General features: G+C 39.2%; 1 protein-coding gene and 1 long non-coding RNA gene across 6 annotated transcripts in view; one reads left to right on the top strand and one right to left on the bottom strand.

Annotated features, from left to right (window-relative positions):
- Positions 1–10575, bottom strand: part of LOC119154336 — a 56732-nt gene extending 46157 nt beyond the window's left edge. Inside the window, exon 1 of the long non-coding RNA XR_005106438.1 lies at positions 9063–10575. This is a non-coding gene — a long non-coding RNA (uncharacterized LOC119154336). The remainder of the gene's footprint in view (positions 1–9062) is intronic.
- The window catches only part of GALNT18 (polypeptide N-acetylgalactosaminyltransferase 18), a 263582-nt gene that overhangs the window by 241995 nt on the left and 6538 nt on the right, over positions 1–15049 (top strand). For 4 of the 5 annotated variants that reach the window (XM_037401732.1, XM_037401733.1, XM_037401730.1 and 1 more), the window contains one exon: positions 1303–1467. The exons of the other annotated variant lie outside the window; for it this stretch is intronic. In XM_037401732.1, the coding sequence (XP_037257629.1) occupies positions 1303–1467 (165 nt within the window). The remainder of the gene's footprint in view (positions 1–1302; positions 1468–15049) is intronic. 5 annotated transcript variants of the gene reach the window in all.

Below are 15049 nucleotides of genomic sequence, written 5' to 3'. Positions count from 1 at the left end.
GCTTTCTCCCCTATTCACAGTTAATATTTTACCAGAGTTTTCACAAATAAGAATACGCATGTACAAAACAAGCTACATCAACAATAAACAGATGCCAGGAGATAGTACCATCAACCTCTGGCAACAGAAGGGATTCCCAAATATACACAGCATAATTTCCAGCTCCTGTTTTGTTACAGACACATAGACTGGATACCATAAATGACCGGGATGTTAATTTGGAACTTCTGTCCAGCTCTTGTCACTTGTAACTCTGATAGCACTGGAGTTGTCAAAGCTTTATGCCTGCCTGCTGCTAAAGCACAATGTTGCCATTTCATCTTTCTCACAGTCCTCTGAAGAAAAAAGGTCTGATTTTAGCAACATAAATTCTATTTGGGATTAGCAAACAGACTTCCTGGGTTTATATGTAACCTGTTACCATTATCAACTGTCTGGCAAGCTCACCTTCCTTCCCCCTCTTTTTTTTTTTTTCTTCTAGAGAAACCTCACACCTGTCTTTGTAGTCAAACAGAGTGGAAACAATTTGTGTAATGTAACTGCCTCATGCCTTTGGTCGTAAGTGTAATCACTGAGGCCTGTGAGGGCGCTCCTTTGCTAGAAATTGAGAGCAGCTAGTATCTGGTCCCTTTTTCCAGTCTCTTGTGTCTGTGTGTATTGACATATAAAATGAGAACAGATAGCCCGAAACATGGCCATTCTGTTCTGTCTCCTGCCATGTGTCTGTCACCAACTGCTAATAACTTTTTATTGTATATACTGGATTCTGATTAGCCTGTCTCAAATTTGTTTTTTAGCATTTGTTTGTAGAAAACATTCATTTATCTTTCCATCTGTCATACAAAAGATTGAGATCCTTCCTGCTGAACTGCTGTGTTGCTGTTCTCTTTTCTCACCTCTCCAGTTAGGTATTATCCTCAGATGAAACAGCCTAATCAGAGTTGATGGCAGTACTCAAACTAATCCGACTTGCTGCTAGAAAGTGTATATCTCACTTTTTGAAGACCCACGGTGTATAACCATAGGAAACAGCAGTAAAAAGGGACACGACGATACAACAGTTTTGTTTGTGTATTTCCTATTAAGTAGTGCGCCAACATTTACTTGTTGGTACCAATTAATTGTTAATTTAGAACAACTTATATAATGTTGTGTTGCTTCCTGCATGAAAAGAAGTAATTTAAAAGTCACTATGGGGTCAGCCTACTGCTATTCAGCATGTTTATCTTTGCCACTAGCTTTGTGGTAGAAGTGCTGTTTCTGTCTAGAGGCCACAAATCTTGTTTGTGCTTCCTGTTGCAGAATGTTTATTACACAAGCAATCAGCAGCTCCATGTGGGTGTTCTGAGTCCCACTATCGACGATGATGACAACAGATGCCTGGTGGATGTGAACAGCAGGCCCAGGCTCATTGAATGCAATTATGCCAAAGCCAAGAGAATGAAGCTTTACTGGCAGTTTACTCAGGTAATTCTTACTCAGCAGATATTTCAGAAAGTTCAAAAGCTCCGTTTCTGTCTCTAAAGGGTAATCTGTTTACTAACAGAACAGAACCAGATTTATTCTTGCTTTCTTTGCATAGAGCCAGGAAGCTGTATTTACATTTGATCCCAATGTCAACTACCTCAGGAAGTTATAAAGCTTTATTATACTTTCTGAGTTCACAATAAATTACTTGTTTCTAAGACAGACTACTGTTACAGGATTATCTAAAAAAAAAAAAAAAAAAAGTTATTTTAGTAGAGACAAATGCAAAGTAACCTATTTAGGAACAAGAAACAGAAAGCTGTTTGTTTAGAAGTAGCAACTCTGAAGAGGGGGTATTGGGTCATTGATGACACACGCAGCCTCACAATAAGTACTTCTGCAGTTCCTTGCTTTAAAAGGCTAATGCTTTGTGTGTGTGTGTGTGTGTGAGAGAGAAAGCACCTGCAAGTAAAGGCTGAGAAGTGATTTCACAGTGATGAGAATGCTGATAGGACTCTGAGTTCCAGGCCTAATGTCCCCACTTCATAACTGATTTAGGCACAGAAGAGAGAACTATAAAGAAGCCACAAAAGTTCTGGGGCTAGAAAACCTGCTCTGCAATATAATGCTTGTGGAGATCACTCTGTTCAGTTTGGCTAAGAGGAAGTAGCAAGGTGACTCCAAGCGTATCAGTGTTTCCACAGAGGGATGTAGGTTATCCTGAACACAAAACAGGTTCCAAAGGTTGAAAGCTAAAGATAGTCAAATTTGGTCTTTGAAAGGAAGGTAAGATTTTCCTAAGGTAAGAATTAAGACATTGGAAGCTTACCATGTCAGGTACTGATATGTGTGTTGCTTCAGATAAATAAAATGAAATTACAGTGCTTTCTAAAACAAGTCCCTGATTTAGCTTCTGGAAAGAATTTAAGAGTTAGTGTGAGTCTGACTGGTCACAGTTGCTCCTCTGGAGTTTTGCGTCTACAAATCTAGTTGTGTGCTCCAGCCCCGGGGCTGAGGCTTACCATTAAGGTGATTTTTTTTATTCCTGCATTTAATTTTTCTGTAACATCCATGTGGATTTGCAAATATCTTTTCTGCCAACTCAGTTTCTTTTTCTTCCACCTCAACAGCCATGATCAGTATATTTTAGGACATTGGTAATACAGCTGAGCATCTATCTTAGAGAGCATTTGGACACTAATCAGTAAAGCATACTATTAACGTAATTTGTATTTGCACTAGAAAAATCCAGACCTTTGTCTTTAAAGGGTAACTCTCAAGCATCAGACCTTAAATCTCTAACCTGGATAGACATCCCAGCTTTCACTTTTAGTCTCTTCAAGGGACTTTTTTTTTATTTATTTTGTTTTAGTTATGTCTTCTCTCAAATTTTAACGATAGTCTTGTCAAGAGGGGGCCTCACTGTGGCCATCTCTGCACTTGATTTTTGGCACCATTTAAAAAAACTGTAATTAGCATATTTAAATAGTATTTCAGTAACATTTTACTATTGCCCACCTGTTCAGTGATTGCTCCATATAACCCAACCCTTTGGTGACAATTAAGTTCCTACTACTCCAGGATACTGCTGCTGTTTTGTAACATTGATTATGTTAGATCTGGTTTGGGGGGCAGCAGTAGAATGCATTGGTAATTTAACTATTAAAAGCTTCAGAAATGGTATTTAACTATATTAGGTTTGTTTTCTGTCTGCATTTCCATTCCATGTTGCAATTACAATCTCCCAGTGAAGGTGCAGTGTTGTTAAACTAGACTCTATGGACTGTATTTAAGTCTTACACAAAGGAACTTCTGCCCAGGAGAAGTGTAAGCTAATTAGTTGTTTCCTTATGATAAATTAAGAGACAAATGAAATAATTAAAAGCTTTCTGTTCAAAAAGGATTTTGTTAATACCCAATGTAATTAAAGTGCCATTATTTCTCAACATACAGCATGGTACACAGCTCCTTGTATGTTCTTTAAGCTAGAACAAAGCTGACAAAAGTAATCAAGGCTTGCCAAGTTCAGCTGGTGAACTCCATCTGAAATGCCCATTGAGGCTGGTAACAGGATGTGTTTCTGTGAATAAGCTGCAAGCTGTCCACCTGAAAAGAGCCTTTTTTTATTACTTTTTGAAAGCTCTGGTATTTTCTGTATTACGCTGTGAGCAGAACTACTGAAATAAGCAGGACTGTAAGTACTGATGCTTATGTAGTCTTGAAGTTTGTGAAGTATTAACTAAAATGTGGGTGCTGCTCATAGCTTTTCATAGCATCTTCCTTCGGCTGCAAGTATGCTTTGAATTCTCTGGATTCTCTAGCCATTCAACAAGAATGACTGATGATAGATAGATAAAGATACAGCAGTGCAAGTGGAGGATTGTCTTACAAAGGAAATGGGAAACTGACTTACCAACCAGAGTGGGGTAAACCAACTGAACTAGATTTCCCTGACCAGCACAAAAATCAGTATTTGCCCTTCATTCCAGACGTGCATCTTACAATTTGAATGAGGAAACTTTCTCGATTTTCCGCAAATCACACTACAGTCTGAGAGGCACCGTGATAGTCTGTGGTGGGACACTGGACTTCAGTCTGGTTGGTATAGGACTGTACGGCTTTTTGAACAAAGTACTCTTCAGATAACATTCACCTCCTCCCTTGTAATGATGCGAGAAATCAGTATAACAAAAGTAGAAAGTGGGGGTCATCCTCAGCTAGCAGTCTCCTGTAGATATATTACAGAATTATTTCATTCTTAATTTGCATCTCTGTATGATTAGAAGTGTATGTATACACATACGTAGATGTGTGTATATTTCTTTTTTTAAAATTTATCTTTTACTTTAGTTTTAAAATTTTCAAGTTCCATGGCTCCCTTCAATTGTAGGCAGCTGGAGTCAGACACGCAGATGTCCACTGCTACCCTGTGGACAAGAGAGTGGCTTAATGGGCGCTTAGACCGAGGGAACCACCACCATTACCTCAAACTATCTTCATCATACGTCATGCTGGAGGACCGGACAGAGGCCTTGGGAGACTACGGTATCCTCCTAACAGGACAAATTTGCACTGAGCATTCAAAGCTCGTATCATGTGTTAGTATAATCAGGATCTATCTGAGCACATTTCCACGCTCCACAGTTTTGTACAGCTGCCAAATGCAATGAGACCCAATAAAATGTAGGCTTCAGTGACATTCTTCCTTCCAAGGCTTCTACAGTGTTTATAACTGTAATTATGTCAAATTATGTAAATTAGCCCTGAAAAGACTCCCATCAACTGTGTAGTGTTCAAGAACTTTATTGTTCAGGTTGTTTGTCAAGTCTTCTCTTAGGGAATTGCTTATTTAGGGAATACTTTTATGCTGAAAAGTCTTAGGTGTTTGACAGTTCACCTAGTTCAGTCTGTCTCACCACTTTTTCATTTAATCAGAACAAAATTAGACCTTGTAGCAAAACAGTAAGCAGTTACCAGAAATGGCATAAGGCAGAGAGAGGACAGAGACAAGAATTACATTGTAGTAAAATGCTCAGAATTTTACGAAAATATTAATTTTAACATGGTGTCAAGGAAGCTGCTCTGGCATCATGAATTGTTAGGAATGCAAAACCTAACCTCAGTTGCTACTGGGTACCCCTTATTTATTAATAAAATGATTAATCCTGCTCTCACCCCGTGAGCTCTTTATGGCAAGGAGCAGGTGCACGTGCAGTGTGCTGGCAGCAGTCTGCTCCCCTGTGTAACGGAATGCTTGCAGGAAGCATCAGGTCAGCAGTACGTCTGTACCACTGTCCACGTGCTCGGTAAAGCTGCTGCCCTTGGGACTGCTGTAGTGATGACGTTACATGGTCTGGTGTGACAGAGAAGGGGCTCCGAGATGTAGGAGATGGACAGGTAACTGCTTGGGGCATCCTTCAACAGGAAGTATTTACAGCCAAACCCAGGCTCTTCCAAACTGACTGTCTGCTACTGCGTTTGTTCTGTCTGCTAAGAAGTACATTCTAAAGGCTTCAGTCAGGTTGTCTGGAGGGGGTGTATTGGTATGGGGTTTTTAAGAAGTTTCTCTGTCTCCAGTCTGCTTTCTCAGGTTTATTGCTAACAGAAAGGCAGTTGTGGTTTAACGCCTGCCCTGTAAGTAAAATGCATCTCTACAATGTCTGACCTGGTCATCTACAAAGTACACTCACGGCATGTTAGGACTCCTCCCGCAGCACAATGAAGGCAAAAGGAGGAAGGTTTTCTGTAATTACTCTTTATCTTAAAGTGTCTTCAACTTTATCTTTAGTCGGATAGGGATGTGACTGTTTCTGATGCTTCTGACTAGACTAGCTACAGTGTCACGATTTGCTGTTGTGCGAAAACGTGACTGGTGGAGGGATCTACGGAAAAAGAGGTCTAAGAAAGGCAGAGCTAAAAGCCCAAGAGATTAATATTTTTAAGGCTGTTCCATGTTGAATTCTTTTCAGTACAGCAAGCTCTGTTAATTTAAGTAATTAGACTTCCAGCGTGGTTGCCATGGAAAGGTAAGAAGAGTATGTGTCTCCAGGGATAGATAGTCATCGCAGGTCTCGTGGGAGGGAGAGGCTGGGCAGAGCCTATGCTCAGCACTGTCATGTACCCATGTCTACTAGTCGTTGCATCTGCCTGCGATGCTAACATAGCTTTTACATGTAACAGAGATTTGTGACTCTAGTCAGTGCTGGAGGTTTCCGCAGGAAATCTTCCAGTTCAGAAGTGTTCAGAGGGGGTGGTTTATTCTATCTTGAGAAGCTGTAAATAAAATTTGTTGCTGACAACTGCAGTTACCATATGTATAATTTCCCAAATAGCATAGTAGGAACTGATTTTGAAGGAAAAGGGAAGACAGATGAGAGCAAATGAATTAGTTGTTAACAGTATTCCACAAATAAACATGATGATTCAGATCTCATTTAAATAGGTATTGGATAATAGACAGATCGAATAGATATTCTGTGTAGCTATATAAAGAAAGAACAGACTTAAACTTACTGAAAGCATTACATCTTATTCCTCCTACAGATTTTGGCCTTTGCCAGACAGTCATTCTGAATTATTCTTACCTGCTTTTATCTTATGAAATTAAAGGATGTGCAAATCTACTCCTAGCTAGTACCATTGCCCACAACCACATCCCAAAGAAGTACGGGAATGCAGGGCGCAGACTGCAAGGCAGGATTAAACTGGAGGCCTGTGAAGCAAGCAGAGTCTCTACCAATTTCCTATCAATTTCATGTGCCCCCCTGCTGAGCACACATAGCGCAGAAGTGGAGGCTAACCCCATTAAACAGCAGTCAGTTTCGTTCTAATGCCCACTCTCAGTTTTCAACCCATACATTAGCCAAGGACATCAGTGTACAAAAGGGATTAATTTCGGTAGAGCTGTGTGTCTAAGGGAACAATGGTTGCCATTAACTTCTTCAGATTCTTCCATTATGAGAGCCATGGGGTAGAAAACTAGCATCATTAATTTATCAAGAATTTGAATTTGCACTGTACTTCTAACCCCAAAGGATGCAGATACACTCAATATGTATTTGTAGTATAAGACAAGCTGTACTGCTTGCTATACAGCTATATAATTATGCAGTGCTGTCTGCCTCGGCTCAGAGTAGAAAGTGATTGGTGATCCTGTTTAAGGAAATACAGATTTTGATCCTGCAGGAGAAATATAAAGAAAACCAGAACCTAATTATTCAATTAATTGAGCCAACAGGCAAGGCTAAGCCCCACATTTTTAGTGAGGCTATCCGATTTTTAAATAACCACTGTTGCCAAGTGTAAAGTTTTAAACCTCCACCGTGAAAGAGTTTTCACAAGCCCCAGGGGCCCCCGTGCAGTATTGGTGTACGGGCCCAGTATGTCAGCAGCACTTTTTTCTATAATTAGCTACACCTCTCTGGTCAAGTACTAGCCTAGCTTGCCTGTACTTAATATTTTAACTAAGTAGGTAACTGCACAAGGTGTTGTATTTGGCAGACAAGGAACCTGATCCGCTGTTCTGCTTAAACGTGAGGAAGCGATAGTTAATGTTCTAATTTTCTTTTTGCCCTAATAAATTTGTCCCTAAATAAATCTGTCCCTAATTCATGTGCAACTTTGTCACAAAATGAGTGCTTTGGTCACTTAGAGAATTGCCTAAGGTATAAGCAAAATAGTTTTAATATGAATTTGTGGAAGTACAACTTCACAAAGTTTGATAGCAAGGGTCACTATTACCTATTACATGGATAGAACACACAAAAATCAAATTAAAACTGAGTTAGAATTAAGTTGATACGATTTTACATAGGAATAAAAAATGTAAAAGTGTAAGAGTGATCCCTCCATTGAGTCACAAGGTTTAGAGTGGACCCCCTTGCTTTCTAAACTCTTAGGTGCAGCTAGATCCAATCTTAAACCCAGACTTCACCGATGGTTTACATCTAATGGAGGAGATACAAAGAGTAGGACGAAACTGGAAAGGGAGACCTTCCTGTTGAGTCATGAGGTTCAGAGTAGACCCCCTTGCTTTCTAAACTCTTAATAGAGCTTAGGTGCGGCTAGGTGCAATCTTAGTCTCAGACTTGGACAACAGTTTATATCTACAGGTTTACTCATAGGTTGATCATAAGATTTTAGCAGCGCTTAATCTATGACCACTTTAACACTTACAAAGAGAATCGAAAGGATTTACTTGAATTACGGAAGTGGTTTACTATGGATTCAAGATGGTAATACTTATGCTTACTATAAGATACCTAAAACAATTCACACACACATGCACACAAGGAAAAAAGAGATAGATAGGATTTAGGGATTTTATACTCCTTGAACTGTCTTACTATCAGCCTACAAACTCTTTCGTTCCACTTATGCAGAGTGAAATTGTTTAGAAGTACGAAAACCTGAAAGCATTCAGTCTTTCTCCATTTTTAATACTTGATTTAACTTAAATATGAAAAAGCATATGGAAAACATCCAGAAAAAATATTAAATACAAATATTGCTATATACTATTGTGTTTTAACAGCTAGTGTTAGAAGTTGTTTGCATTTACTGCTGTAGTTAGTGGTAACCAAAATTTCCTTGTGTCAGTTTAGTTATCTATTTGGAGTAATTTTCTAGCAGCAAGTTTTAATCTTTGCAAATTAGTGTAGAACTTGCCAGCTAGAAAGCCTGTGTGCAAATACAGCAGTACAATGAGCTTTCAGTGGGTGCATTTCAAGTCTTTTCCACCGTATCACATTATGCAGTGTTCGCTCTCCTGAGGACTACATTTAAGCTCCAAAGACACTTGTACTGAATTAATTTAGAAGGAAGTTAACACATACCCATGTTTTTCCTTCAAAACAGATACCCTATTTGCATATTTTAGCATATAATTTTAACCACCACATTTATTTACAAAGACATTATTTCTTCTGGTTCCACCTGATTTTTCCTAATTTCAGATGTCCAGGTAGGCTCCATCCAAAAATCGCAGATGACAGCTGCTGCTGCCAAGGTACTGCATGGCATTATAATGACAGGCGTGCAGCAGGATGGCCTAATCCAAAATGTTTTCTACAACTTGACTGACAACCAAAACTTACCAAATGAAGTTGCTGGGTTTCAGGAGATCTGTTCTCTGTTCCTCCTTTGCATTACTGGACCAGTCACTTCTTGGGTTCTGCGTTCCTCAGCTGCGAGAGATGGAAGAGAGTACTTTTACCTTTAGCATAGATGTTTTGTTATTTCTAAGTTCCCAGATGAAAACAAAACTCTGTCCTGATCAAGTCAGTAGAAGCTGCATCTTTAATTCCAATGGAGACAAGAACAATATGTATGTAAGCAAGGTCTGGCTACAGTAATATCCTGCAATCCAAGATGCAAATACTTGAGAAAAAAAGTTCACTTGGAAGGCAATTAAATCAGGATGCAATAATGATATAGATGACAAGAAGTCTGTTATTTAGTGAGATGATCAAGCCATCAGGTCTGGTATCCTGAATCTGACAGTGACGAAATCCAGTATAACAGATGAAAAATAGATGATTTCCATTACTGTCCAAGTAAACTGTGCAAGGTTTCTGCTGCAGCTGCGAGGACATTCCTTTCCTAATATCAATTATAATCAGCTAACAGATTTGTGTGGTTACTAGGGAAAAAGCCATTTTCAATAACTAGATATTCGTGACCAAAGTCCCAAAGAGCCCAACCCAAATTCCCATGTTAGATGTGCAGATCAATTGAAATACTAGTGCAAATTTGTTTCTTAATTTTCTTCAGTTGGCACTCAATTTACTTCTTAGTCTCTAGAGATCAGTTTAATCGTAAGCATATAATGCCAATGCAAGCAGTTCAGTTTCTGGGTTAAAATGAGTTAGGAAGCCTTCATATTGAGCACTCAGGTGAGAAAACCTAGACTAATTGAATATACCACAACACACCCAAGAAGTAAAATTGTCATTCAGTATTTTTGTTTTCCAAAGAGTTATATTTCAGTAAGAGTTACATCTCACAAAGAAATAGGAATGCATGTTTTGTCTCATCTAAAGCCCATAAATCTTTGGGAATCTGTTAAGATGTCTAGGCAAAATGTCTTGTCTTTCCTAGGGAAAATATAAAAATCTTGGGGTTTCTAATTGGGCTGAAAGGAGTTTCTTACTTGTCTGGCCGCAGATGAATAACTAGGGTATCCCCTATGCGCAGGTTGGTAAATAATAACAAACTTTTCTTCTTTACATTAGTTTTCTATGTATGCCATGTTAGCACAGTATTTTATTCCATAAGGAGAAAGCCAAAGAAGGAGGCAGTACAGTACTCTTAGGCATGATTTCAGGCGCATGCTGTCAATGCATTTTCATTAGCAAACTAATACTGCATCTTGTGCGTACTCAAAGTGGGGAGGGAAGACATGTTAACAAGAGTCTTGCACTGACATGCAACGCAGAACAAGGCTTAGAAAGCAACATATCGGGGCCACTCCTGTTTAATATCTTTATCAATTATCTGGGTGAGGGGATCAAGTGCACCCTCAGTAAGTGTGCAGACACCACCAAGCTGGGGGAAGCATTGCTATGCTGGAGGGCAGGAAGGCTCTGCAAGAGGGGTCTGCGCAGGCTGGGCCGATGGGCCAAGGCCAATCCAAAACAGTGTGGCCAGCAGGACCAGGGCAGTGACTGTCCCCTGCACTGGGCACTGGTGAGGCCGCACCTCGAACCCTGTGTTCCATTTTGGGCCCCTCACTGCAAGAGAGACACTGAGGTGCTGGAGCGTGTCCAGAGACAGACACCGGCTGGGGAAGGGTCTAGAGCACAAGTCTGATGAGGAGCAGCTGAGGGAACTGGGGTGGTTTAGCTGGGAGAAAGAGAGACTCGGGGGGACCTTATCGCGCTCTACAATGACCTGAAAGGAGGCTGTAGTGAGGTGGGTGTTGGTCTCTCTTCCTAAATAACAAGTGACAGGATGATTGGAAAAGGTCTAAAGTTGCACTGTGGAGGGGGTTAAACTGGAAATTAGGAAAAATTTCTTCACTGAAAGCATGGTGAAGCACTGGCACAGGCTGCCCAGGGAGGCGGCTGAGCTACCATCCCTGGAGGTATTGTGTTGATGTGGTACTTAGGGCAGAGGTCCTCATACTTTTTAACCAGGGGGCTGGCGCGCGGATGAAGTGGCAGGCAGTCATCTGCGGCTGCTTGGTTTCCCCCCCCCAACCCCCGGCAGGGTGTATGTATGTGTGTGTGTGGGGGGGTGTGTGTCTGTAAATACTGGGGACTGGATTGAGGATCCTGGGGGGCCGTATCTGGTGGGGAGCAGTATCTGGTGGGGGGCCGTATCTGGCCCACGGGCCGTAGTTTGAGGACCCCTGGCTTAGGGACATGGTTTATCAGTGGACTTGGCAGTGCTGGGTTAACGGTTAGACTCAGTCTTAAAGGTCTTTTCCAACCTAAATGATTCTATGATTCTATATACACAAGTGATGACTGCTTCAAAACCAAACAAAATGGCAAAACCAAGGAATACACAATTTGCCACAGATCAGAAAATTAATTAACTAGATGAATTACCTCATCTAGAAGACTGCCTCAGACAATGGTCAATGCTTGCTGTTGCACAGAAATGAGCTCTATTCTGAGCCAGCAGTTCACTGTAACACCAGGAGGAGGATTCCCTTCTTGACCTGCAACGTCAAGGCCGAGATTTGATTTTTCTGAATGATCATAACAGCATGCCTATAAAAAGCTGTTTTGTCAGCGCTCTTAAAATTCACCCAGCCCACTAAAAACATGTAGTCATCACTGAACATTGACGTGCATGACAATGAATTCAACAGGTTTCCTATAGCCAGATAAATCACAGTGGTTGCAAATTTCTAACTCTAAGCATCCTTTTATCCTCAGAAAGTTCATTTACCAGTTTCACACTGGTATTCACAGGTATTCATACTTTTGATCACTGAATTCAGATCCCACTAATTCTCATTTATATCCTAAGTAAAGTCCTATCTTTATTTCATTTTAGTATATTTTGTAATTCCCACCATCTGAATATTCCGTCAAGCTTTAAAGCATCTTTGTTGCCTTTCTCTGTCTTCTACTTTAAACATCTTGAAGCAAACCTAGATCAGGGCAGATAAATCAGGCCTGACCTGTTTGCAGAAGTCTTTTATATGTCATCTTGGAATGAAAGAGAAAAAGGTAACTTTTCTAAGCTTATCGCAAGAAGTATTTGTAAAACATGCAAAAGAAGCCAATAGATCCAGCATGCCCATCTTTTCCCTAGTTATGTTATAATGTTTCTCTACACAGGCAGCTACGTATGGCACAATCTATGAAAGAAAGACTGTATAAGAAAAAAATATCTATTTTTTAGTTAAAGCGAAATTACCCTGCAGAAAACACTGGTGTAGAGCATTACATTTGGATTTTTTTCTATAGGCCAGGTCTCACTCAAGACTCCAGAGATACTCAGAAACACAGGATTTACCTATATCTAACACTCCTGCTATAGAAGGAGGTATACAACATAGCATAGTATTTATTGTTGTTTGTCCTGGTTGCAGTTAACTTACATAGTGTAAAAGCACATCTTAAGCTCTAGTTCAGAACTTCAGGGTATCAAAGTTAGAGCACTGAGTAGCCAGTGACTACTCAGTACCGTGGGTTCTGTGTTTACAGTTTTCTGAATGCTGCCAAGTAGGACAGGAGGCAGTAACACTGGTAATGGTAAAAGGAGGATGCAGGAGAGCGACTTACAAACAGCATGCCCATTAATAGTGAGAAAAAAAACTTCAGAAAACATCAACCTGTGAATCATCTCTCACCAACATGCATTTTTGGAGCTTGTTCTTTTACAACTGTCAGTTCTCAGAAAGGCATTCCATTTATTTCTAAATGAATTATCCTGTTAACATGTTACACAGGACAGCAGCTGTAGTAAGAAAAGCCACGTGCATCATTATCAAGGCACAGCATAAAGCTAGTTTTTCCTTCTCTACAAAGGAATTGTTAGGTAATCCTAGCTATCAGAGATGAGCATAATACATCATCATCTGGATTTGTTGCCATAAGAAAACTAATGGACTTCCTCCCTACAACACCACCACCACCCTGGAAACAATGCTCAATAATTATTTTTTAAATTGCATCAAAATTACAGTAAAAAATATACATCTACATTGTATACCTAGAATATTTGTTTCTGCAGATGTTTTCCTAATATGTCAGAATGATTTCCTGGCCACCACTGATACAGTAATCATTTGTGTTTACCCTCTGAAAAATCCCTAATGATCCTTTCCAGTCTGGCTAATGTGTTCTACTACAAAGCCTCCTTCCATTTTCTTAGTTTTATCACCATTTTCTGTAGTAAAATGCCCTTTCACAGCTATCATATCCTGAAGAGCTTCTTTGTGTTTCAGTGAAGGTTTAAATTTATTTCTGTGCAAGATATTTTCTTAATCTTGCTATTAACACTGGGTCTTTGTAATATGCTAAAATCTGTGATAACACTTTATAGATATGTGGAAAATACTACTGACAGGATAAATCCATACATTCCTTGCCTGATTTTTATGCTGTTTCTCTATAATTTGTTTTCTATTCCAATTACATTCTCTAGGAAAACACACTTCCTTTTACCAGGTTTAATTGCTTTTATTTAAATTAAAATATTCTTACTTAAATTTAAATTAACACTATTGTGTATTTCCACATCCTGAAGACTTAACTATTATACCTTTAGAGGGCTTCACTCAGAATCTAGACTGCTTTACATTCATGTAGCCAATCCAGATTGAACAAAACATTAAATGATTGCACCGTCCACTAGTTACTAAAACCTAGTTTGGTCATAGAGCTAAGGCTGCATCGTTTGATTTTTCACAGCTGCAGTATTAAAAATCTGTTGCGGCAATACAAAAATTTAGCATTTATTATCATGTAAACTCTGAACGCTCACTCAGAAGTCTGGGTAGTGGAATGAGGCAAAACATGATGTAGACATTAAATTGTTGTAACTGTTGAATGATGCATCCAATTCCATTGTCAGAGGATGTTTCACGGTATTTACTCACTGGGTACGACTGAGTGAATGCAAGACCAGTGCTCAGATAGCTACCTGACAACAGAACCTGAGTGCAGGAGGAGAGGGAATATAAATAATTTTATCTTTTTCTTTAAGAAATGGTTTGGCTGATCCCTATTATAACTCCACCTAAGTTTATGTTGTACACAGCAATTAGTTTTGGTTAGTACTGAAAATATAAATTCCCATTTTAAAAGTGTCTGGTACAGATTCTCATTTGCCTATCTAATTGTAAATGGTGATATGATCAGCTGACAGACAACACCCTTTTAGTATATAACACTGCTATAGATAATCTTTCATACACGTAGCAGTTAATGCACCTATTTTTCACAGTAGTCATATCAAATATATTAGGAATCGAGTGCCTCTGAAGAAGAACAATGGCTAACAGTATACTTCACTGAGGAATATTTCAATTTAAATAGTTTTAACTATTTTTGAAATATGTGAACAACAAAGAGTATGCTATAGAGTCTGCTTTATTTACAGAGCATCTGTTCACCAAGAGTTGGAAAATCTGTCATACTTCTTTAGATATGAGAAGAAATTAATCTATTACCTATCTATACCTATATCCTTCATGCAACTATAAAGCAGAAATTCTAAAGTCAGTAACATCATCCAATATTTCCAAGCAATGGGCAATACTGAAAATACATTAATCACTGTATGGGCTAAATTATTCATTTTTTCTTATGAAGAGTCTTACTGCAGCAACATACAGAAGTGACCACGTAGAAGACAGAAGGACTTTTGTAGAAATTAAATGATTTCTTTAGGACTAAGTTTGGTGTACTGAAAGTCACTGAAAATTTGCCGCAGTATTCTGGGGAAACACATGAGAAGATCATGCATTCTGTTTGGAGATTATCTATGTTATGTATACCTCAGTGTAATTCTTTGATTCGAATTATCAAAACAATAGTGAAGATTAGAGTTTCTGCCTCAAAAGGAGAGTGAACATGTAAATATTTGAGGTCACTGATTGAGGTACAAATAGAAAAATAAT

This window comes from Falco rusticolus, chromosome 10 (genome assembly GCF_015220075.1).
Source record: "Falco rusticolus isolate bFalRus1 chromosome 10, bFalRus1.pri, whole genome shotgun sequence".
In the NCBI taxonomy this organism is placed as follows: Eukaryota; Metazoa; Chordata; class Aves; order Falconiformes; family Falconidae; genus Falco; species Falco rusticolus.
This window is presented reverse-complemented; position numbering and strand designations above follow the sequence as displayed.